The sequence below is a fragment of the Patella vulgata genome, chromosome 5 (assembly GCF_932274485.2).
Source record: "Patella vulgata chromosome 5, xgPatVulg1.2, whole genome shotgun sequence".
NCBI classification, from domain to species: Eukaryota; Metazoa; Mollusca; class Gastropoda; family Patellidae; genus Patella; species Patella vulgata.
The window spans coordinates 27,983,578-28,010,033 of record NC_065883.2 but is presented as its reverse complement, the minus strand read 5'-3'; the positions used below and the strand labels follow the sequence as shown (position 1 = coordinate 28,010,033).

The 26,456-nt window shown below is 35.7% G+C and overlaps 1 protein-coding gene across 2 annotated transcripts; it reads right to left on the bottom strand.

Moving 5' to 3' along the window:
- Positions 1 to 208: 208 nt before the first annotated feature.
- Positions 209 to 26,120, bottom strand: LOC126821399 (uncharacterized). 2 transcript variants are annotated; one of them, XM_050549811.2, is made up of 11 exons: positions 25,638 to 26,119; positions 17,894 to 17,996; positions 13,768 to 13,947; positions 13,174 to 13,430; positions 12,819 to 12,943; positions 12,603 to 12,729; positions 12,014 to 12,199; positions 11,386 to 11,511; positions 10,979 to 11,149; positions 7,882 to 10,768; positions 209 to 2,222 (listed from the first exon to the last, which is right to left on the bottom strand). In XM_050549811.2, the coding sequence occupies exons 2-11, from the start codon at positions 17,991 to 17,993 to the stop codon at positions 2,053 to 2,055; spliced, it is 4,329 nt and encodes a 1,442-aa protein (XP_050405768.1). In that variant the 5' UTR covers positions 17,994 to 17,996; positions 25,638 to 26,119; the 3' UTR covers positions 209 to 2,052. The 2 variants fall into 2 exon arrangements, with proteins under 2 accessions (XP_050405768.1, XP_055957167.1); XM_056101192.1 differs by lacking the exon at positions 209 to 2,222 and having other exon boundaries at positions 2,900 to 10,768; positions 25,638 to 26,120.
- Between the last annotated feature and the right edge of the window lie 336 nt (positions 26,121 to 26,456).

The window sequence follows — 26,456 nt, the reverse complement described above, 5'->3', positions numbered from 1 at the left end:
GGGAGGGTGGGGTGGGGATGCCCTACAGAAAGCGTACATGCGTACGTAGGAGACAATTTGACCATGGTTTATTATGATTAACGCGCATCTGCATTGCCATGCCACAGACATGGACATAATAGATTCCAATCAGGATCTATAGTGGGCTCAGCTGAATCTGACATAATGTACCAAATCATTTCTAAATTCCATCAAAGAAAACACTTAATAAATTTTAATTCCCGTTTATTAACAGATTGTAGGGATAATACATGGTTGAATACAAAATGTTTGAATATACAATATTTACAAACATGATAAAATACATCAGTTGGTGCAAAACCACAACACCCCATAATTACATGCATGAATTAAAGTTTTGACAATTGACAAATTGTTCTATTGCTTTATAATTTAATAAAATTAATGTTTGAAATTACGCGCAAAATTGGTTACATTAACCATTGATCATTAGCTGTACATAATTACTTCAAAAGGTGAATCTGTGAACACAATAATATATACCTGCTCTTCCTGAGCATTTGGAGTAAATATCAGTTTCATATATCCTTAAATTTCCAATCGATAATATAAATTTTAAAATATATGAAAACAAAAAGTGGTGATTTTTTTTCAAATTAAAAAATGAGTAAAATGCAATTGAGAGAAGATATATCATGATCATAGGGCCTGGGCTATTAAAGTCTACTACAAAAGCTAGAGATGTTTACAGATTAGTAGGTCTGGCATTATTAGGTCTATTTGGGTGGGGGGGGGGGGGTTATTAAAATATTTCAAAAGTCTGTAAAGCATAAACAGTTTCAGTTACATATCAAGTAACTAACATGATCTAGTTGTGTAATCATGTGGGAATGGCGAAAATTGTCTAAATATCGATATGACAGAAGCGTATAATTTACACCCACCAGCAGCTTTGTTAACGGAAACAAGAATGTCATTGCCTGATTCAAATGAGCAATCAATCAATTTCAGAAGAATTGATGTTAAGACTATTTATAAGATTCGGTGACAGGGGCAATTACTCTGCGAAAATTGATCCATTACTTTGCTCTTCCCTAGAGTCTCTCCATATTCACTGGAAAACTCTTAAAAATAAATTCGCTGACTTATTAAGCGTTTACTCGACTGCGGGGACAAGGTTTTGGTATGTCGAGCGACACTGAATTTAGATAGGGGTCATCCTGACTAGCCAAACGGTTCCAGCAAGTTTGAAAACAAATTTTAAGAACTCTGACCTGTAAGGTGATTAAAGCTTTTAAATAACAGAGGCAATAAACCCTCCACAAACAAATTGCACGAATCTTAATTATACCGTAGGACTAGCCAAACAAAACCTACAAGTTCGAAAAACACTGCTGTGCTTAGTGTTTACAAGAATTACGAAAAGCCATAAGAGCGGACCAACACACAGAGGTGACAGCAATCAATAAGTGTGAAAGTACGAGACCATAAGTTTCGGTAGGAGGGGGGGGGGGGAGGGGTATGGTTTCTTTTTAAATAAGACCCAAAATGACAGCTAGGTTTTACACCCTTTTCACAGTCTTGAAATTTAAAAAAAAGAGATTATGCTATAAACAAATAACTATGAAAAGGGGTGTATTCCCTTTTTTTAAAATCTTAGTTTTTGTCAACTATTTCTGGCTTTTGTACTAAGCTATACTAATCCAATATTTGTACAAATGAACAGCGAATATAAAAGAGTATAAAACATTATAAATAATAATACTAAAACGAGATAATCTATATATACACCGTTTTCCCGTACAATGTTTTTTGTTTAAATTCATTATCCTCAGTCACCCTTGATTTTTTTTTTATCCAGCATTGGTTCTTGATTGAAACTTACACGGGGACTTCCTTATTTATATCACCTTGTGAAGTTCCGGTATATGCGGAAAGGGGAGATGACTGTAGTAATTGTGTTGTGTGTTATTACGTCATATTTACAGACGTTTGTCCAGGACATAAAGTTTCATTGTTATCACATCTGTGAGCACCTGTTATTTGCTGTTTATGACGTAATAGATTATAATAATAAACATCAATTCTTGTCTACGTTGAACAGGAGTTTGCTCCAGGCCAATCACATATTTTCAAGTTATCATTCCATACCGTACCATGACCACATGTATGATGGAAGGAAACAAACCAAACACACTGATAGAATCGGTGACAATCATCATCATCAGCAAATATACCAAATACAGTTGGACACTGGAAATCTGAAATGTAACAAAGATACACGTGTTAGTTCCTAAACAAATACCGAACATCAGCTGTGCGACAAATCAAAGGAGTGAAAGATAAACACGATTTTTTTAAAATTCCACCCAAAATCAAAACCAGTTTGGTGATAAAAAAAAGGATAAAAAAAAAAAATAAATAAATGGACAAGTGCAAACCATCGATCCTTTTTGGGGATTCAACAAAGGATTGTAACTAAACCCAAATAACTAAAATGTTAACGAATTCAAACTTTTTATAGATAAAACCAGCGAAAATTATTTTTATAGACCTATTTGGAAGTTAAAAGTGAACACACACGAACCTACCTTCAACAAATATACTTCATAAAACAAAACAAAAAAAAAATTAAAAGAATAAAAAATATATAGAATATATATTATCCACCGATATATTGGTGCAAAAAATCTAAACTAAACCGGAAAGAGGTTAACTCACAAACCTCGCTCAAAAACAAAAACTGATTTAAAAAAAAGGAAAAATCGAAAAACGACATCAACCCATCACCACCACGGCACACTATAAAACTTACCCTGTTCCTGCTACAATGTAGAAGCGGTCCTTAACCAAAGCCACAACCATGCCTAGTAATTTAGCTTACAACCTGATGAGTAGAGAGTTTAATCATAGTCTGCCCTCAACATTTTTTAAAAAAAAATTTAGTACAGATTTGCTCATTTAAGAGGATATCGGTTCCACATAATCCGAATGTTTCTTAATACTTTAGTAGTAAATGGAAAATGCTACATTCCTCTTAAATGCACAATCCCCGTAAACTAAATTTTTAAATAAATAGAATAAACACGAGAACGGACTATTTTCTCTCCAGGTGTTCTATATATTTGACCTATAACCTCTTTAGTTCAAAATACTACCTGTATTCAGCCGCCATATCTACCATTCGCTGTTCATTCCGAATCGCATGCTGCAAACCCATCACGATCTTGTTACAATTCCACAGCCCCTCCTTCTCCGTTTTCACAGACGTTGACGCAAACGTAGATGTTTACAGAGCCTCACTATATATTTACTATAAATGTTTCCAATTATTTTTAACAAATTCTCATGTTCTCGACAAAATATTTGTCATTTTCCACGTAAAATTCGATAAAAAAAAATGATATTATTGTTAAGGACAATTTCATTTTTAAACATTAGATTTGATTCTTTATTTTTTTTTCTACCATATCTAAATCGATATGGATGTTAATTTGGTATAAAAATAGACGAAGTGAGAATTTGTTGTACAACATGCAATTGAAACGGGAAGGATTACTTTGTATAAAACTGAAGTATGGATTTGGTTATAAAATCTGGTGTTTGATTTGTACCCGGGGATCACAACACTCGACCAATAATGGTGTTGTCCCTAACTCCTAAAATGTTATCATTGTTTCTAAAGCAATGGCTATATCGGACCATATTGAATAGAAATAATCATTGGTGTATGATTTTGTATTGACAATTTAGAAGTAGAAGGTTTGATCCGATTGCTTAAATTTTAACCACTGAGGCAGTCTAAAAAAGGGTTCAATTTAGTTCAGTGTTTACGAAGATATAAACAAGCCAACATCGACATTAAGTTTGGTAAAATTCACGACGCGAGATTATCTACGGCTGATTATTTTTAAAAAATGTTTAGTAATCAATCGGAATTCATTATAGCTGGATCAAGCCATCAAAAATAAGATATTGGCAGAGAAGTGCACGATCGGTATCTGGGAGTTCAAAGTTTTGTTGTAAACATACCCTGTCGGCGTTTGACTATGTCTCAGTGGCAGATAAATCCAAATAATTAAATTGACACACCAGAACTTACCAAATTCACACTTTTATGTTTCATTAAAATCAAAAAGGTCCTTCCCTTCGTAGCGTTACATAAACGAGCTTATCAATGTGATCAGGAGGGGAACCTTGGGTATTTATCATTTACTTGGTCAAAATAAAAATAATATCTTTTAAAGATGCATAATGTAAGAACTAAATCTGCTTATTGTGGGTCAGTTTTCAGTTTTCAAATGTTATATAAATTATTATTTAGACATGTATTTATGTGACGAGCTCATAATCCCCTCTCTAGTCATCCGGTGGTTGAGATATTGAATGCATTAGACCATAATCGGTTAACGTTAAAATGGACAACCCAGACAATGGTACTTGACAATCAAGACTATTTAGGCTAAATCTTGTCATAACTTCAAACATTCATAACTTCGCTCATAATAAAGTAATTTGACTGAAATTTTCAATATATTCATTATTTATTATTCAGTCTTTAAATATTATAGCAAGAACGGTCAGGTATGTATCTAAATTTTACATTATGCATCTTTAATAAAAGTGAGTAGTAAAATTTTGACCAAGCCAGTGACTCTTTTCAACAGTTACCTTTATTACTATACCCCAAGCAGAATTCCATTAAGGGGCAATATCGAAGCAGATATCTATGGAATACCCAAAAAGACATGGAAAGGGAAAGGGTACCATCAAACAGCTCAAGCCCTCTAAGTATACCTATATTGAAACATTGAGTTCATTGTTTTTTGGCAGTACTGGAACTCACCTTATGACCAGCCCGTTTTAAGCACATATTTTGTTTTGTTTTGATAATGAACATTATTGACTTTCACGATTCAATCACAATTATCATGCATTGGTTGACTGAAGTTGTAAATTTAAGAACCTTCGAAGGGACATTTTATGCATGGAAACAATGTGATTATTTTTTGAAAATGATTGTTTAAGAACCACTTGAATCTCATTGCACTGAAATTCTTGTTGGTATAAGCCTATTATTGGTTTGGTTTTATTCAGTAAAATATCCCTTCAATGTGTAATTCTACAACTTCAAAATTAGTTCATTTTAACGATAGATGAAGGTAATCAAACTGGCACAAGCCTTGTGCGATTCCGGGCGATAATCAATCTGTTTATTGTTACTTTTTTATATTCTGGCGCTAATAATTCATTAATGTCGCCTCGGCATCTCAATAATAACTTTGCTTTTTTATTATGCGATGCTCGTTAAAAACATATGGCCATCTTTTTTTCAATATGTTACCCTTCCTCCATCTATCCTTAATGTTATTTGAATTAGAATTAAGTATCACACAGGTAAGTATTGCACGTGCTTTAAACATGCAAATTAAGTGTCGTTTTTTTTAAAGTAATTCACAAAGATACCAAGTGCTCTTGAAATCTAAACATCAACTTAGCCAAGAAAACTACTTCAAACTCAGAAAACATATTCCAGACCTAGGATTAATTTTCCCAGAAAAACTTCTAACATGACCAAAAATAAGTATGATGGATCATTCCGTCCAGCTTTTATTTCATGCACGAGTTTTTCACACACTTTTAAGTTATTGTAGAAAATAGAATAATAATAAGATCAAAAGAAAAAATAAAGCACACTCAAAAAATAAAATCTAAAAAAATAAATAAATATCTAGAACAAACTTGTATTAAGGTTTTGCCTTTCCTCTTAGTTTTTACCCAGTAGCGCAACTGAAACCAAAGTCCTCACACTTTTTAATGGGAGATGCTTATCCATAAATATCTCCAAATTAAAAAAAACGTCATCAAAAATCAAAGGCCCCCGAAAAAACACTATACTATTATGCATCTATTACTCAAATAAGCAAAACCCCAAATTAGTTTTGAAGGTAAATATTCATGACGGGGTTTTCTTGCTGTAATAAATAAAAACTTGGTTAATGTTGTTTTACAAATCTGGAATAAAACAATTTAGTTAACGAAGTATAAACAATGTGATATAAATAAAATGTAGTTCATTGTTTTTTGGTTTTTTTTAGAATGATTTCCAATAAAATGCTTTGATTGCGTCTAGCATAATGCGGTTATTATATACATAATTTATTTGGTGGGGGGGGGGGAAACAAATTTTAAATTGTGGAATCATTTCAAGTGATGGAATATAAATAATGTAAATAATCCAAAAATATAAATAGTAAATTCTCAAGAAATATAAATAACAAATATCAGTCATCTCAAGGCTGAATATAAATAATCCTCTCAGCTGCAAAAATAAAAAAATATCAGTCGTCATCACATTGCTAAAATATAAATATTAAATAATACTCTAGGCTGTAAGTATAAAAAAAAATATCAGTCATCTCAAGGCTGAAATGTCAATAGTAAATAATCCTCTCAGCTGTAAAATATAAATGATTAAAAATTATATTCCATTCCTTGACTCTGAAATAAACAATAATTATTTCTCTCATCTCTACAAATAAATAATTGATAATTCTATCTGGTGTTAAATACAATAATTAATAATCATCTCAGCTCAGGGACATAATAATTAATAATCCTATGATTTCATAATTAATAATCCACTCAGCTATAAAAGTAAAATATATATAGACTTAATCCCAAAATAATTAGATGCCCATTATTAATTACTTGCACATTTATCTTTTTATTGTGCTTACCCTAAGAAATCGATAAATGTCTAACTTAGTCAAGCTAGGGCTTATTGATTTAATGAAACTATACACCAAGTTTAATCACTTTCGTGAACTTTCAGAGTTGTTGACAGACCGACGTACGAACTCATTTTAATAGTCCCCCACTTTCTTCGAAAGCCGGGAAAAGTTAATAACAACCTTTGGCTCTGAAATAAAATAATTGATAATTCAATCAGATATAGAAAATTAATAAAAAAAACAACTCTAAAGTAATACACGATTCTCTGGAATCCTAAATTCAAAATAGATGGAAAAGAATTAATCGGCAAAATAATTTCTCTGATTAAATATCTATTTGGAAGAAAAGGCCAGATAGTTATATTGTACCCCCTTTGTTTATTGTCATGAACATTTAATAGGGTACTAAGGTTTGATATATTTCTGCGTTGGGATCGCAAGGACAGAATTATAAAATATCTACTTCGTAATTTTTAAACCAATATGGCAATTTACTTTGGTTACTGCTGAAATAAGAGACATATTATGATTAGCGTAGATTAAAATCATGGTAATTTTTTTAGAGCAATGTCAATTCTTAATATAATAAATTTGAGGAAAAACCTATGGTGGTCATGAAAATAGTAAATATATCGATATAGCGAGATCCCCATAATATTAGATGCACATTCAGATGGTCTATACAAAATGTAACGGCATGGCAGACTGTCAAGAATGGACGTTTCAGAAAGTCTTAACCAATTTGTTTCCCTCAGTGAAAGTTCACAGAGAATCTTAAATAAACGAAAAAATATTGAGATATTATAATACAATTTATACCCAAGTATCGAATGTTGTCTTAACCAGAGATATCTGTGCAATAACTGTACTCTTAGTCCAATTTGGAAATACACGTTTAAAAGGCCTTTCTTGCACTTCGGATCAATCTGATCAAAGTTAGATTAGTTTCGGTTACTTTATCTAGGTCTTACAAGATCAAACAAATGAAATGAATCTGTCATTCATGGGTTTCTAGTGAGAGCAGTTATGACATTCACACATTCATCGATAGACCGTTTAAACTTGACAAAAATCAGCGTTAATCAAAGGGAAGATTTTGCATGTCAATCGCACTGCTCGTTTCCAAGTCAAAATAGGACCATCAGATCTGTGCATCCAATATCAAGGCAATTTGATTAAGTCATACCTCTTTCTCGTAGTAGTGTATTTGTGTTTTGTCTGGCTATCACTTGAGGTGCTTCTACTTCATAATTTACATCAGTTCTTAATCTTATATTATTAATTTTACTTGATTTAAATTGGTCATCTATTTTATATAAAGCTGTCTCCAATGGTATCTTCGTCTTCGTAGGTATCATCGTCGATGGTTTGAAATTCTGCGTAGATGCTAATGATTTTATTATTTTCCACTTATTTTGTATTTTTGGTGGCTTGAAAAATTGTGAAGGTCTTGTATATTGAGAATGTGGAGGTCTTGAAAATCGGCTTTTTAATTTCAAACGTAATTTCTGCAATTTCTTTTCGTTGTTCCTCCTCTTCGGCAGGTCCCATGGCATGGTTATAGGTGATTTGGTGGTGTGGAATACGTATTGGTAAATCTTTTCATTGCCCTTTCTAATGATGATATCACCCTCTGTCATTGGCGTCTGTGTGCCCTTTTCCTTTACAGTCATCAATCGATAAATCATTGGTGGCGATTGTGTGAGTACTTTTTTGCTTAACCTTGGTATCTTCAGTAAACCAAATCTAGGATCCTTTTCTACAGGATGTCCAATTTCAGTATATGCAAATTTATTTAATGGATTGGTAAACGGTTTGTAGTCTTTCGTAGTTCCTTTTTTGTCCTTTACATCATTAGCAATAAATCCTAAGTTCATATCTTTCAAACTGTTTCCTTTCAGAGACGTTACTCCAACTTTATGATCAAGTACGTTAATGTGAAATCCGGGAATATTCGAAGTAGATGAAGTACCGATTGGGGTTGTTACCATAGGTGTCCAGCTGACTGCTTGAAAACTGGGAGTTACGACAGTGATTTTTGGGGGAACAGAGGTTGAATTCTTGGTTTTCATTTCTTGTGTAGTTTTGTTTCTTGAATTGAGATTCCTTGCAAGTACTTCTATTGGGATGGTAACGGTTGTCGTTGGTCTACTAGAATACGTAGTTGGTGGGGACCAAGATCGCGTGGTATTTCCGATTGTAGTACCAGAGGATTTCAGTGTCGCCACTGTTACCCGACTCGTAGAAGCCGTTGATTTGGTAGTAATTTTGGCAGGTCTTTTTGTGATCTTTGGTCGGTTTCCCATTGTTTTATGTCGCCTTAGGGTAATGTAGCCCATTCTACTGCCAGTTGTTCTACGCGGAATCGTTGCATCATATTTGGGTGTCGTTGTATCACTCTTTTGCCGTTTCGTTGTCCAGTACTTCTTGCTTTTCTTGTATTTGGCCTGCATGTCTTGGAAAATACCCACAGCAAAGTTATTCGTCATCGGGGTTCTTGTTTGTGTCATTATTTGTAATGTTGGTGTCGAGGAATTCATTTCAATTGAAGAAGTTGGTGAATCTTTGGAGGGTATTAATTGAGACCGAACATTGCCTTCATCCGGTTTAACTGTAGAGGTTTTTAAATGTTTGCTAGGTGTCACCCACTTCTTAAGTTTGGTGCTAGATATCGTCGTTACTTTAGTTGTTTCAAGTGGCGTTAGAATCTTTCTAGAATCAAATTCTGGTCCGACGGTTTTCATTACAGATTTGCTAGAAACCTTTATTGCTTGTTCAGTTTTATTCAGTTTGTATTTGTCAGGTTGCTGCCTAGCTTGATAATCTTTCTTAGAGAAAGGAGAACGACTTTCTTTTTTCATGTTTGTATTAAATTTTGATGGTGCAGCATTCTTGGTTGTAATTGTTCCTGGTGTTGTTGTTTTTATGGATGGGTTCTTAGCACTGACCGTGGTATTTCTAGATGATGGTCTCTTTCGAGTGGACATGTGCATTTGCGGTATATGTGAATCTGTATATGTTGTTCGTGTTCGTGGGGTAGTCGAAACAATTGTTGATTCCCTTTTCAGAGTCCATTTGATGTTTGGTTTATGAATAAATGGAAATAGAATTTCGGATTTCATCTTTTTCGGTTCTCGTGATGGGAATAATAGTTTCTTTTTGTATGATTTGAAAACATTCTTAAAGCGCTTCTGGGTTGTTGAAGGGTTTGGTACGATGCCACGATTCTTGTTTGTTGTGGTAAGAACGGGTGCTTGAGTGGCCTTACTGATCCTTGGTGTTGCATCAGCAATACTAGATGATCCAAACGGCAGCGTGGTTTTGTCTGTGACGATTGATGAAGATGCCAATAACGTGGTTTTTATTCTAGGTGATGATACTAAACTTGATTCAGCCTGGTCATCTTTTGGCGAGGGATTAGTTATGGTCGCTCTTGTTGATGCCTCTTGGGTTGATGGCGTTGTGCTGGTTGATCTGTACTTGGCCACAGCATCTTTTGTGATCTTGATTGATGGGTCTGTTTTCATTGTCTGCCATAAATATCGTCTGGTGGGACTGACGGTGTATCTGGGGGCTGCTGTTATTCGTTGGGTTGTCCTTGATTTTGGCACTGCTACTTTCTGTGATGGAGTAGTTGTAACGGTTGTGGTTTTAGTAGTTGACTTGGATGTTGTATATTTGCTAGTCATCTTGGGTGTTGTATATTTTCTAGTTGCGGTTGTTCTCCAAGAAGATGGTGCTGTTTTGGTTTTGTCTGTACCGGTGCTCTCTGACGGTTTCGTGGTTGTTGACATAGAGGTCGACGATACACGAATATGAGTAATTGCCGTAAATTTAGGAGCGTTTGTACTTATATCTGGTCTGGAAGGGGTCGTGTCCAGAACATTATCTGTATCATGAACGGTGTGGACAAGAATGGATGGATGGGTTACAATTCCGTCACCAACTTTATTTTCTTTAAATGTTGATGAGGTTATTTCCTTATCTTTTTTCTTGTCTTTTGGTTTGTATGGTTTACTTTTCGCGGAAACAATTTTATTTTTTCGCAGTCTTCGGCGCTGCGTTGGTTTATGCTAAAAGAAAAAGGGGGACAATTGTACAAATAAGCACGAAAATAATTATTACAGCCATAAATTTCAATCAAACAAATATACGTAGTTGCATTTATATTCAATGTTATGTGTGATACTTTATACGTTTGGACACTAGCTGTTACGTAATTATCCGAATATAACAAATTACATTTAATCGTTTTGATATCAATGTAGATATTATATGCTCACCGTTTTGGGCTTAGGGGGTGGATTGAAATCCGGAAATCGGACGTTGCCTTCAAGGGTTGACCTTATGGCTCGACATAATGGGTACACTTCACCCTGTAGAGCAGCGAAATCATCTAAATCAACAGCCCAAACCATAGCACCAGCCAACTGCTTCTTTTTAATGTATTCGGTCTTAAAACACAAAAAAACTCGTTTATAGGTTGATATATGAACAATGATTTTCAAAAAGCATACACGAATTTGTTATGGAAAATATAAAAATAGTATTTCTAATCCTAAGTAAGTGCAAAATCTATTTGATTAAGAATTACATTGTTTCGTAATAACTATAACCACTTTTGCAAATTTGCAAATACTTATATAACAATTCGTGACCATGTATTTAGAAAACAAATACGTCATAATACCTTAATTATAACACTCTCTACGTCATCATAGCCAACCCACTGTTTCTCCTGGATGTTATAGGCTATGGGTACTTGTTGGTCATCCAGCCATTTCCTAGTCCAGCCTTGCTTAAGTTTCTCTTTAACCTATTAACACAAAAGCCCAAGATTTTAGAAATATATACTAATACTTATATAATCACGATGAATAAGGGAGAAAGTGAGCTATGAGTAAGTATTGTTCTGTAATATTGGAAAAATATATGGTTACTCCTATTGTACATTTAGCCTTTAAATGTTTTCTTAGTAATAATAATCACGTGGCATTCTCTCTGGTCAGCTCACAGAAAAACAGTTGAACAATCTAATCAAGGGCACTGCAAGAATAACAGACATGACCATTGCAATGAGGAACTGGTAGATTGTCGTTGGCTGTCTATGACTATTTAAGCGCCAATAACCATAGTCCATATAAATTATCATACGTCACAGAAATTGTCTCGCGCAAAACCTTACTTGTGTCACCTTCACATGAACGACCCATTAATCTAGGAATAAAGTCTATGTGCAATATTCGAAGAGAAAAAAGAAGTCATTTCCAAGCTGGTGTACCAGATAAATAGATGTCTACACTAACACCAAATCTTACCTCGTAATAAGCCATGAATCCCTTTTCTCTGGTATAAGGCGCCGGTTTGCCCACACCGCAATTTTTATCACCAACGTTTATTTTTTCGCCATCACAGAGGGTAAATGATCTACCATATAGGGGAATCCCCATCACCAACTTAGACGGATCTGCTCCTAAATCTAACCAGAGTTGTACGACACCATCCTGCAATATAAACGCATTAATCCTTATATGTACTAAGCAAGTTGAAACTACTTTACAATCATATTTTACAAGTAAGTATCGCTCTATATATTATACATTCATTGTCAGGCCTGAAACAGTTATTCTGTTTTGATCTTTTGTAACTTCTTCCTTGGTTTGTAAAGTTTCGATAAAACAAACATAGTGAAATAAAAGCAGAATACATTATGTTAGGATATTAACTCCGTAAATGATGGCATAGTTTGTGAATGCTAGACGATAACCTGAGGACCACCATGGGTACCTCAACTGATAACTGGTTTTATATTAACAGTAATCATACCCTGTTCCCTGCCCACTACACGTTAGTTGCTATTTAACAACGTGAAAGGTACCTTACGTCGCGTATTATTCCAATACTTACCACACTGTCCGAAGGTTTGGGTTTACCATCTATGTTACTTGACGGATAAAGACCAGCATTAGTACCAATAATTTTACTCCAACCACCATTTAAATCATAACTCATCAAATTTATGAAATCCAAATATCTGCAACAAAAAGAAACAATAAGAGTAAAGATCTAACAAATTAGTAATATTAAGAAAACCAGGGTATTTACTGCAAAGTGATGACTTACTTGGATATCGTTGGTACTTCGTAGGCTGATTCCACAATTTTCTCACCACCTCCAACAGCGGCTGTCAACAGTAATCTCTCTTTACCAGTACGTTCTGATTCTTGATCAAAAGCTTGTCTAAGTTCCTGAAAATCAAAGCGGGGTGTGTTATGCATCAATATAATGGCAGGTGGAAGTTGTAGCTGAAAAAAATAATTTTAGCGAATGATAAAACATCTGCACAGTCCCATTATCCATACTACTGGGTGTTAAAATGGATACCAGCAGCCAGTAAGTGGAGCATAACGGATACATGATGGATATTAGATGTATATGAATCAAATTGTTTCTGGTCACCTATGGTTATTTTACTTACTTTTACTAGCAGTGAAAATCTCTGCTTGTCCTCCACGGGACTTCCTCTATTTGCTGGGTATTCCCAATCTAGGTCTAAGCCGTCAAAATTATGAGTTCTGAGATATTGGACGGAATGATCTATAAACGACTGTCGGCCTTCGTCTGTTTTCACCATATCCGTGAAAGGTTTAGATCCGTGAGTCCAACCACCAACAGCTAGTAAAGTTCTAAGTACGGGATTCTTCTTCTTTAAACCGTTGAATTGTCGGTACAAATCTGAAATTAGAAAGTTTCATTAATAATTACATTATTAACAGCAAGGCAGACTAATTTCAATCAGGCTCATAAATATATTATTCTTTTATTCATCTATAACCTCCCCACTATTACTACCGATAGGTTTGCAATCTCAGACCTGGGTAAAATGCGTGCTTTATCCCCAGTACCATAAGACAAGCTCACTGAAGGAGTCGCTCTGGATTCCCCCGGTAGTATTATTAGGAACAGTATTTGTAATGAATAGGTGTATGTTTGTTTTGTTCTACAACATGAACATTTTCTGGATCTTCAATACAACGAAGCAATAAATAAAGTAACTCTTCAGAGAACTTACGTGGATATTGTATATCGTTCCATTCATAAGGAGCTAAATGTCCATTGTAATCTATCTTGGAGAATGAGAAGATTAAATGTGTACACAGGAAAGGGTCAATGTTAAAGGGTAAAAATCTGGAAGGTTGTTTTCTATACTGTGACCAGTTGGTATAATAGCACACGCGTTTATAACTTGGTTCTGGAACAAAAGTACATAAAATAGTGTTATCATCAGACATGAACTAATATAAATCATTAGAAATGTTCTACAGAAATAAGTCTTTTTTTTCCTTACGCAGATCTTAAGCTTTAATATTAAGCAAGGGTATTTAGTCAGTGTAATTGGGGTACAGATAAAGAAGCAGCGAGGGGAAGGGAGAGCTTGGGCTGTTTGTCAGATTTAAAGACAGATAGGCTACACATTCACATGCCTAATCATGAAAAACAGCCAGGAAAGGAGAGATCAATTAATCGACGTAAAATATGTTGTCCGTCAGATAAATTCTGTCAAAAACCTAAAAATTCTTTAAGCAGACTTCTTTACTGGTGAAATTGATTTTCGGCCATTATAGCTAAATTTTAACGTGAATACTCAAACACGAGGGGGATGTCAACTTTTATTGACAGTTGACTAAACATTGTTAATCAATGTTCCCATGTTTATATTTGATGTCAAAGATTTAAACCTGTCAAAAACATGTATTCACACTTTTCTGGTGTAACCAATGTCGGATCATTTGTCGAACAATAAAAAATGTACATAGGGTCATTGATTATTTAAATGTTCATAAAGTATAATCTAACGCCTATAAGTTAGCTACTCTGAAGTAACTCTGCTAGGGCCTTTAACTTCGCAGCATTTATTCTCCGATAACATCTAGCGATAGGCGCGTTTCATACTCCCAGCCTAGGACATGACTAAATCGTTTCTCCTATTTTTATTTTCTTTGTACTGATATCCATTGAACAATGAATGGTAAGCTATATTAGGTCAAATAATAATACCTGATAACACATTTGTCATACAGGATATGTGTTCATAGTTAGTGTCAGCAATAATCGAACTGAATCTCTTACCTTGTATGTCAATGCAGGATAATAAAACAGACATAACAAACATTCGAGGAATCGGTATGGCATAGAGATATTGCAATAAGATAAACATTGACAAAGAAAACATCCGTAATTACAAAACATTCAGATTGTTTGGAGAGATGTTACTCTTTGCTCTTGCCATACGTCTTACTTTTCTGTGCAAATCGAGCTAATAGACAGGGGCCTGGAGAAGGGGGAAGGGGGGAGGGGGGCAAGTTAGCTGAAAAGCGTACCAATTTCCACCTATATGGTATCAATGCATGCATGTCTGGTATCATCAGAATGTAAGTATGTCGGTATCTGGCAGTGGTTGTGGCTGTGAGGGCTGGGATTCTGGGCACGAATTCTCGAGCTAGATTAGCTCGAAAGTGTATCACACGAAATGGTACAGCATGGTACAAAAACACTCAGACACAGACATTTCTAGTGGTGGGGTACCCCTGGCAGAGTTATGCAATATTGCCAGGCCACAGCTAGGCTAGATTTGCCGAAATCTAAAACTGCTCGGAATCAAGCATGATCACTGCCAAACAGTTTGTGTGGAGACTTACCCCGACCAAAATACTACGCCCCCCCCCCCCCCAACGAGGCTAGAATAGTCTGTACCGCATAAAATTGCGTTGAAGTTGTCCAGCACCAATACAAGGATCATGAATTACCACTGCCAGATAGATTGTGCGGTGGAGTACCCCTGACAGAAGGGTCCAAAATGCTCCGCCCCGCAACTAGGCTACATTAGCTGAAGTCTGTACGACCTTAAACTGCTTGGAAGTTGTTCAGCAGCACAACGGGAATCATGAATGACTACTACAAAACAGTTTATGCGGTGGTGTACCCCTGACAGACACGCCCAAAATACCACCCTGGCACCATTGAGAAAATTTAAATATTCAAGATGGCCGACATGAGATATTTCTTGTTATTTACTTTAATTTAGTGGGGTAAAATTCGGAATTAAAACCGACACATTCAGGAGGAATACCCAAGGTTATTGGATTCGGTGGGTCGAATTCTTATAGAAACCATCCTAAAACCGAGGTCCGGGAGAATCTATCACATATTTTACCCCTCTAAATAACAAGAAAATGCCTCAGGGCGGCCATCTTGCATATTTTAACTTCCCCAAGGATGCCAGAGTGGCATCATCCAGATTCTGAATCTACACATAGTGAAGATATATAATCCATCAAAAACATTAGGTGGGCCTTATTTTCAGGTTTGTCGACCTGATGTCGGACTAGGTAGATAGTCTTAGCCAGCCATACTGCAGTGCTTGGGCAACCGATACTGATGACTAATAAAACACGACCGATTAATTATTCTTCACACGATTACATAATGTTTAATTGACATTTCATACTCCTCAAAATATGTAATACCCCTAATTTCTCAATAAGGCTGACCTAGCTGAAAAAGCCTAATTATTGGGACGTGGGGGGGGGGGGGGTATCGTGTGATCCCTGGGGTGCTGAACAATTTCCAAGCAGTTTTAGGTGGTACACACTTCAGCTAATCTACCCTAGTTTGGGGACATTTTGAGCGTGTCTGTCAGGGGTACACCACCGCACAAACTTTTATATAAACAAGCAGTTTTAAGCGATACGTACTTCCGCTAATCTAGCCATATTGCGGGCGTGGCATATTGGGTATGTCTGTTAGGGGTAACCCACCGCACAAACTGCCTGGCAGTGGTACATATTTAAGCTAATCTAGCTAGCTGTGGTCTGGCAATTACATAAATCTACCGAGGGTACCCCACCACTAGATATGTCTGTCGGAGTGTTTTTGTAATACTTAAAGATGTAAGGTATACTGCTATACCATTTTCATATGGTACACTTTTGAGCTAATCTAGCCCAATAACTCATGCCCAGAATCCCAGCCAGATACTTGGCAGACTTACATTCTGATGATACCAGATATGCATGCATTGATACCATATAGGTGAAAATTGGTACACTTTTCAGCTAGGCTGACACCCCACCCCCACCCCCTGGGTTCCCAGTCTATAATGAAGACGGGCTTAGAAGACAATTGTGCCGGACAACGGCGTCGATTTAAAATTATCAGGTGTCCTTGAACGCGCTCCTTATTGTATATACTGGGCCCCGGCTTTTGTTCCTCTGGGTTAGTATGCCAAGGATATCGATCCATCGTGGTTCCGCTTGGAATACGGACATTTATTTTAGAAATTACGCTTCAATGATTTGGAACAGAGCACCAGACAAGATATTACCACATCGAAAATATACAGTTCCTTCCTTTCTAATAATAACTCATTCCTCGCGCAACATCTAGACAACACACAACATTATTATTATGCTTACCCTCTAATTACAGTTAGCGTCGTTACGTCACATATAAGCTTAGACACGTTACATTACATATATATCTAGCGTCGGCGCGGTACCTTTCAGTTACAGATAGCGTCAGATATTTACAAGACACATCAGCCCATCCATCCCAAAGTTTAGCAGCAGATTACCAATAGCGCCATTAGCATTTCATAATTTATAACATAGAAATTGAAATGCAATAGATGGGAGGTGGAAAAACACCACAACCACAATCCCTACAAGCTAATGTATCTCTTATAACCGCAAGGTTCCTATCGACCTATTAGTAGTATGCCTAATTTAAATTCTAAATTAGAAATTTATACAATTTCTAACGTTCAACGTTTCATGACCACACTTCAAATAAAAGTAGTTACTCACCTGAATCTGTCCAACGGTTCCTGATACATAGTCCATGAGTTTTATCGAGAATTTGAAAAACTCAAAATTTGAGTAATAACTCTGATACTGACCCATGACACTTTTTTAAATATGTCTAATCATAAATAAGACTATGTGTATTATGCGTATTAATAATGATCATTTTTTATTTGGCTTTGCAGAAAACAATGTTGTGTTCTCGCGCCATGATTGCTTTAGATGATTTTATTGTATTTTAACGACGACAGAATGATGTTCTCAATTTGGACAATAAATGATATGTATCCGTACTCTGTGGTGAACGTTGAAATAGATTTAATGTAAAAAAATTACCTATGGTATCATTGTCCAATTGTAGTTGTTTAGTTATGGTACCGGATTGGACTGATAAAATTAACAGGAAGAGGCAGAAATAAAATAGCCTCAACTCCATTACCTGAAAAATACGAAATAAACTGAACGTAATATATAAAAATATTTCACAGGACATTGTATATCATAATACTTACTATCCATGTTTAGTTTCTAAAACATTCTTCGAGCTGAAAACCCGTTATCCATTCTGTACATGTTTTAATATGTCAATATCATTTACATAATTTATGAATAACAACGCACCTAATGTTGATCCTTGGGGAAAATCAAGATATTTAAATATTCGTATAACTTTCTTATCAAGTTATAAAATGCAAGATTTTACTAAATTTGGAAAAGGTTATTATTCCAAATCATCAAAACTTTTTGTTCAACTTAATATTTTGTCATCGCAAAGCAAATGCGTGTTGTTATCTTACTAACAAAAAGTAACATCTTTCAAAAAAGAACTGGTTGGTCAAGCCCTGACCATAAAATATGTCGAACAAACCATATAACACGGAGTATTTGTATGATAAGAAAATATTTTTATTGACCAAAGACAATGATCAAACCAAAAGCTAACATCAAGATGAAGAAACAATGGCATATGACGTGTATGGCACCTCAGGAAAATAATACCAAGGCTAACTCATGGTCACATTTATGTAATTAACCCAAGTAAGAGGTCATTTAATGTTTACTTTCGTTTTGATGATAAATATTTAGATTCAAAAAGATTACATTAAACCGTTATAGTTCTTCCAAATACACATTATAGTTCTATTATAAATATAGCGGCCATTTAACGTTTACTTTCGTTTGGTGATAAATATTGAGATTCAACCAGATTACATTAAATCTTTATAGTTCTTACAAATACACATTATAGTTCTAATATAAATAAAGAAAATTCCATGGGTTGAAACGAACTGTTTGATTTAGAAGTTACAAGACATATCAGCTCATCCATCCCCAAGTTTAGAAGCATTTCATATACCATTGGCACCATTAGTTTTTTGTAATTTATAACATAAAAACGCCCAATTAACTGTATCTACTGACTATTGAGGTGCACGTGGTAGCGTATATGTCACCTTTGTGTGAGAGAGAGAGAGAGGGAGAGAGAGAGAGAGGGTGTGTGTGGCGTTGGGCATCAGTCCCCGAGTTCACACAACACTCTCAGACTTAAGAATTTACTCGAAATTGTTCGTCTTATTTTAAGTAAAGTATAGCCCTTTATAACACTTTTCTTGTTTAAACGTATCAAATACATCACTAAGAAAGTATGTGCACAGTTTTTTTGTTTCTGGATCAAAGATATTTCTCATAAACAGTGATTGAAAACTGAGTAAATTCTTAACTTAAACATACATTATGCAAGAGCTAAATCTGCCTATTGATGGTCTTTCTTTGGGCCTGAAATGTTATCTAAAGTAAACATTAGACATTAATTAACTTAATTAAATTCTCAGTTCAGCAAATTCTCGTTAGTCTTTAACTGGTGAGCAGTACAAACGTCTTTTTTTATTTAAAGGCAAAAGCTACTAGCCTAATGGTATTGTAATGTATTTATGTGTATATCTTTATTGGATGCACATCGATTCTGCTATGAATTGTCACTTAAATGCTTCTGTAGACGTCAATCCAACCCCGACATGCTAACTCTGAAGAAATCATTTCAAACATCTTCTTTCTTAGCACGGTTCGACAACACATGTATTTCAAAGGCGGTCTACCGATACCATATGGATATGTGAAATTTTAACAAAAAAACAAAGGTCTATTGTTTTCCTGTAATGTATAGACCGCTAAAATCCTTTGAACTTTTCGATATCAGATAGCAAGAAATAAAAACATGTGGAAGCGACTTAAGGTATTTTTCACGGTGTTTAACTAAGCCGAATTCTTGATCTGTTATCTAATCGTTACGAAGAACGTGTGCTTAAACCGGCATTTTGCTGCGTGTAACAGCAGGATCTGTCCGGGAGAAATGGGTACATGCACAAATCTTGTGAATGTATTTACTGCCGCTAGTCTTACCCTCAAAAAGGTGAATGGGGATATTTCCTGTGCTGTTTACTTAACTGGTACTAGAATATGTATTTTGTAAATCAGGTCTAGAAATGGTTAAAGTGAGATTAATAGTACACATGTACTATTGGAATGCCAACACCGGGATCAACCCGGGACATCGTCTACACTTTTGTACGACGCCCCTTTTACACTTAAGCGTTTGACTTTTGTTGGATTCCAAACACATTTTCTGGGTGGTCTTTAGTCGGGTTTGTTCGAAGGAATTCAACTCGAGGACATTATAACTATGTAGTTCCAACCGTCACAATTGTTTTTAGTATTCCGAATTATATATTTGATGCTTTTTAATCTCATAACTTCACGCAAGCACCATAAATACATAGAATGGTTGCACATATCTCACATTGAAATCTTCTTTTAGAATTTTGTTCTTGAATATTGTTTTATATCGTCTGTATTTATTTAAACTACGAATATGCGGGGATTTCATCCTTAAAAACCTTTTGTACTTTCATTTCATTCCTTGGTTATCGATCGTTTGCGCAGGTGGTCTATAGCAAAACCGAGGTAGTGGTAGCTTCAGTTTTAAGAAATTTTAAATCCGAAAGTGAGAAATTTAAAGTCTTTTCTGTTATATTAGGTATACAAATGGGTTACAAATTATTTTGTAATGATAGCTGCATTTTTCGCTTCTGGCTGTTACAGCACATAACAATAAAAAACGTTCTCTTAATAGTGGTAAAAGTTGAAGGACAACTGCACAGTTAACGGATTATACACGTGTACAATTTCCGGATGTTACGTGTGAATAGGAATCATTGATTGTTATTGGCTGCAAGAAAACCCCGTGACATTTGCGCAGACAATTTTTAGCTGTCTGAAGATGAAGAATTATGGGACTGGCTGGAGTTGACGGATCAGTTCGGTCCTGAAGAATTGCTTACAACAATTCAACTTGTGCTCGAAAAGTGTACGCTGCGTAACACTGTTTAGTTACGGGGATTGGTAACGAACAGTTATAAACCTTCTTGTCGTTTGTTTCGATTTGTTCCCTGCATTCATCTATTCATTTCGGAACATTTTGAATAAATATTCTGTTTACTTCTTTGTTTTCCATAAATTTGTTATTTTTTCGTATTCTTCCGTAATTTGAAAACCATGTTTTCTTATAAAAATCTCACGCCAAATCGGTCGGTATTTAAACATTGTCTTTGTCTTGTGACTTGTGTTCTCGGGTTTGTGGGTTTAAGGTTTTAGATGTGAATGACTTTAAATCCAGTCTCAACAAAAGATGCAAATCTTCTAAAACAGAGAAAATCCTAGCAAGGATTTTAAAAAGGTGGGGAAGAGATGAACGCATTGTTGATTAAACGATTTATTTATCTCACCTGCAGTGAAACAGGTAAACAGTCGCGTTTGAAAAAATGGATTGGAGCAAAACGTGCGAAAATATTGATAAAACAATGGGAATAAGAAAAAATAAGAGAATTGTCACCGACCGGGATTATCTAGACGGGCATATGCCACGCAGTGTGCTAAGCGGGAAATATGTCCGATTATCGGAGTTTCCGCCTCAGCCTACTCCTCATCAAATATCAACTGCCAAGAGCTCGTTTACGTACACAGCAACGGGTGTCCGGGTGGACTTAGGGTTTTCATCTCGTCTGCCAGACTCCTCGTCGACAATAAACGGCAGCAACCCATTCTGAGCAATGAATAGTGCAAATCGAAAGTGGTAAACTCACTAAAAATGAAAATTTCACCTCTATTTACTATTTTTCGAGTTCAGACAAAATCTATGTTTTTATATACGCATACAGTATTAATATTGTCGTACAGCGTCGTCATCCATGTCCAGTTTTCCTAGGTCTGTTTACGTTTTCATGGAAAAACAATAGAGAGAAACATTGTCGATGAATCTGTCTAAACTTGCTAAAAGCTTCTTTGATTGGCATTTAGTAATTGAACATATTAACACAAGGTACAATTTTATGGATACACAATTACTGAGTTTGATACAAAGCGACGTTTCGACGAGGATACTCTCATCTTTATCAAGCAAATGTTACAGGTATGTGAATAGTAGGCAAATATATATAGAATATGCAACAAAAATAACAATCAAATACAATTAAAACTTAACACCTGTATCATTTGCTTGATAAAGAGTATCCACGTCGAAACGTCGCTTAGTAGCAAACTCAGTAATTGTGTATCCATAAAATTGTACCCTGTGTTGCTAAAACTTGTTGATGAGAACAGTTATTGACGATCCTCATTTAATCATTATACACGTTTCATCCCAAGGGCGAGCCCTGTCGCAAATTCACGCGTCGAACTATAGGCCCTATCTCCAAAACTCTATAAATGCGTAATAAAGGAATACCATATATGATTTGTTTTATTTATTTATTTTTCTTTTTATTACGAAATTTGTGAATGTTCAAATGTTATAAGATTGCACGCAATCGAAATTCAACGCACATGAACGATTATTTACAGCGTTATTAACCATTTTACGTAAAAGAAAACTGTAAACGTCAAATCATGTCTCTCGTTTACGGGCAAGGTCAGTAACGCTGTAAATAATCATTAATATACGTTGCTGGCTTGGTTTTCTTTAAATTATAAGTAGGCTGTTAAGACCTGCCGAACATCGATTACTGCTTGTCGGAAATTAACACATTTATGCGAATATTTACATAGTTGTTTCACTTTTGTCGAAATTTGTATTATTTATTGTACATGTATTTATTATAAGGATGAACCAGCGCGTATTCGTGATAACAAATAGAGTCTTTAACCCTGTGAACGCGCTACAATGAACATTTATTCGAACTGGGAGTGATCAGATGTGATTAGATTATTTCATTTGATCCATGTGTAACTTTTATACACCCACATTTTCATGGGGACGTATTATGTCGTCGCTACTTTGTTTGGGGACACTCTGCAGGTCACAATTTTTATCCGATTATGATGAAAATTAAATTATAGTTTATATTCCAAAGATCTCGAATGGGTTTTCCGAAAGCATTCTGAAAGCGACAGAGGCTACAGTTTTTGAAAGATTTTTTTTCTCCAAAAATTATATTTGAAACATTGTGGTCATGAGAGACCTAACATATCGATAATTAGGATTCCGTGATCGATACGATAGATGCAACAGATGTTTTTCAAATTTGGTGTAAGCATTGAGTTCATGAGAGGAAGAATCCTATTGTTATCCAGAGTTCTGCAACCTTCTGGGGGGTTGGATGGCCGAATGGTTAGCACGTGCGCGCTGTATCATAAGGTCTGTCATTGAGTCAACTGGCAGGGTTTCGATACCCGGTTGTACGTGGCAAGGAGTAGGGTCGCTTGTCCAACCTCGTGGCTTTTCCCCGGGTCTTCCGGTTTCCTCGCACTGCCAAAGACCCCTACGCACAAGCGAATTACTGAAACAAAATTGAACACATGTGTTAGTCCCGAAATGACCTAGCTTGTGTCGAGTGGACGTTAAACCCCATTTCTCTCCCTCTCTCTGCAACCTTCTGCTCAGAACTCGATAGAGGCTACAGTTTTAAACTGATTTTGTTTCTAAAAATTTGATGTGAAGCATTGGGGCAATAAGAGGGCAAGCCCTATCGATTTTCCCAGTTCTCCTTCAATATCTTGTAAAATGTGGACATATCTTGCATGACAATCGCTTGGTCATCAGGGATTTGCCCTTACGTGACTCCGCGGACGATTTGATGCTTTAATCTTTGTGTTATTATTTTAGTCGATTATATGAATCATGCCTGCTCTAAATTCTAGGGAAATCAGGGGATATCGTGGCTAAGTGGGTAAGACGCTAGCTCGCTAGCCTGGGGGTCGTGTGTTCGATCCCTGCATTGGCCGAGAAAGTTCATCCAGATTTTCCGGCGTGGTTCTCCCTTGTCAGTGATGCAGGACGGAGGGACTGACAAGGAAAGCTGTCTAGTCGTTCGGATGGGACGAAAAACCGAGGTTCCGTGTACACATTGGCATGCACGGAAAAGATCCCTTGGCAGTTGGAATTCGATATAAGAGTAGGCCGTAGTGCCGCTGTCCGGGCAAAATGTCCCTCATAGCACACTGTATGGCGTATGCCCGCCTTCATTAGTCCAGGTTAGAAGCAGAACAGTAGGACGTTAAACTCCATTTCATGTCATTTCATTTCTAGGGAAATCATGACAAAACCAACTGGGCGGAATTTCATGAAAATATGGGTTTCGATTATGTTTCAATTTTAAACTAACGTTTAAGGCTTTCTTCACCGTTTGCTGCAACATCTTCTTTCACAAAAATGAAGAACTTAGCGCCTAGTATCTCAGACAGTGTGATTGCCGAGCTCGGTCAAAAGCCCAGTAGTTTAATGCGTTACACGAACAAGAATATAGCTGCATTCAACCTATAAATCAAACTAGATTTATTTACACATATGATTTCTGCGTCTTGCTTTACGAATCTCCTAATAATTACGCCATTATCATTTGTATTCATATTGCAAGTTTGTTCACCGGATACATAGAATGCAAATGCATTGGGGTTTAACGTCCCATAGAATTATGTTCTATTCTGGACAGGCAGGTGGCTCAAATGTCATAAATGGCTATACGAAGGTTCATTTAAAATAGGATCGAAGTTCCAGATTGTGTCTTGTAGCAATACAAGTACCAATACTCCATTTTATTTTATTTGAGTCCATGCAGTAGAAATTCATAATTTTGCTTTCATGGAAGTCGCACTTGTCCTTTCCCAAAATAGCCAGACAACTGTTTATTGTGTAACGCGTGATCTTGTCATTCACTTGTCTTTAGTGTGTTATTAGGCATGTTATTACGTGATAACCGTCATGTCTTGAGAGTTAGATCTGGTATCTTAAGGAGATTTAGAGATTAGGTACGCAGTAGCTCTTAAAATTTAAAGGTCTTAACACGGTATAGGGGTCGAGAAATGGAATTTATTTCTGAAGCACGATCCTTCCGTGGACAATTTTCATTTTTTTTTATATTTTCAACAGTAGACGCAATGTTCATTAATGCCATTATAAAGTTAACTACAACGCTTCAGATAATTCCGTCGTTCTAACAGCCAAGATGTCATAATCTCAAACTAAGCAGCACCTACGATTTATGGAAGGCGCTATATGTCAAAAGATAATGAATCACCAAATAAGATTTTTAAATTTCACCATTTCAAAACCAATCACAGTTATTGAAACAAAAAAGGAATCACAAAATTATTCAACGGGGTTCAAAGTACATTTTATAGCCTGAAAAGTGAGGAAAGTAACCCCGATTTTAATCGAAACTACTATTTACAAGGATATGATCGATTGATTAATGATCCGACAAAACGAGAACATTGATCCCAACTGGGTTAAAATGCTTTCAGTTCATGCATTTAAAAAAAGCTTAATATTCATATAGGAACATATCTGTGCTATAATTATGTAAAGGCTTATTATCAATTTTGCAAACGAATCCTTAGATGCAATTAAGAAAGTTAACGTAACAGGTTAAAAACTTTAACAAAGATGCTGATTAGATCAAAAAGCAATTTCAGACAAAATATGTTAACTTTTAACAGTATACCTATTTTTGCAAGATTATAGATCACTTTCATGTATGTTTTATTTTTACCATTTTGTAAATTAAAAAAAAAACAAGTTAAAACTTACCCTTTTATAAGGGTGGCTACTGCCTCCACGAAATATGTCTATATATATAAAAACTGTTTTCGAACTTCCGGAGTATGAGATAAAGAAATGAGCTTCCTCTATAGTCCGTAAAGTGATGCCACACTCGGTAACAAAACAATTAAAAAGCAATTCTTGAACGACTGTAAAATTTTTCTCTATCCTGGATTTAGTTCTTAATGTGATTAATTCTGTCACTCTCGTTCATCATCTGCACTTTTCCGTCGTTAGTTTGCCAGAATTCAAAAATAAAATAATATTGTTTCTAAAAAATTATTCTCCTGGGATTTGTAAATAGAGCGAAGCACAAATTAACGAATTTCCTTCCCGATTTTATGACAATTTTCTCTTTATGGCACCAAGGTATCGGTATCAAAACATATAATATCTTGTTCTCCTCAAATTTAATTCACCGCTTCTTGGTCCCGAGTCTTTTTGGATACTGAGGTTGAGAGATGGAAGAATTGGAATGACACCCCGATGTTTGTCCAACGAAATTTTTTAGTTTTGCCCCTGTGTTTGTTCCCTACGCCACGTGAAACATTCAAGATACGTGATTCGTGTTTGGTCTCTGACGAGGTGGAGGCATCGGTGAGCTGAGTTTTATTTGTCGTGTATTAAATCAACAAGTGACGGAATAACCGTGTTTGAATTAACTAGAAAAGAGTGTGTCCACGTCGAATATCCCCGTCGCGCCTTCTTCAATCTTTGTTGATCGACATTGATCTCCAAGTCTGTATTAAGGACAACCTCCCAGCAAACAAATGTTCTTTTTACCTCTCCTCCATTTCTGAAGAAACA

What these genes read in the sequence shown, in the direction of transcription:
- LOC126821399 (XM_050549811.2), bottom strand. Translation starts at nt 17,993, where the DNA reads ATGGAGTTGAGGCTATTTTATTTCTGCCTCTTCCTGTTAATTTTATCA. An exon ending in GATTTTCACTGCTAGTAAAA is followed by an intron (nt 12,944 to 13,173) that starts GTAAGTAAAATA and finishes TTTGATTTTCAG; the next exon opens with GAACTTAGACAAGCTTTTGA. An exon ending in CCAAACCTTCGGACAGTGTG is followed by an intron (nt 12,200 to 12,602) that starts GTAAGTATTGGA and finishes TTTATATTGCAG; the next exon opens with GATGGTGTCGTACAACTCTG.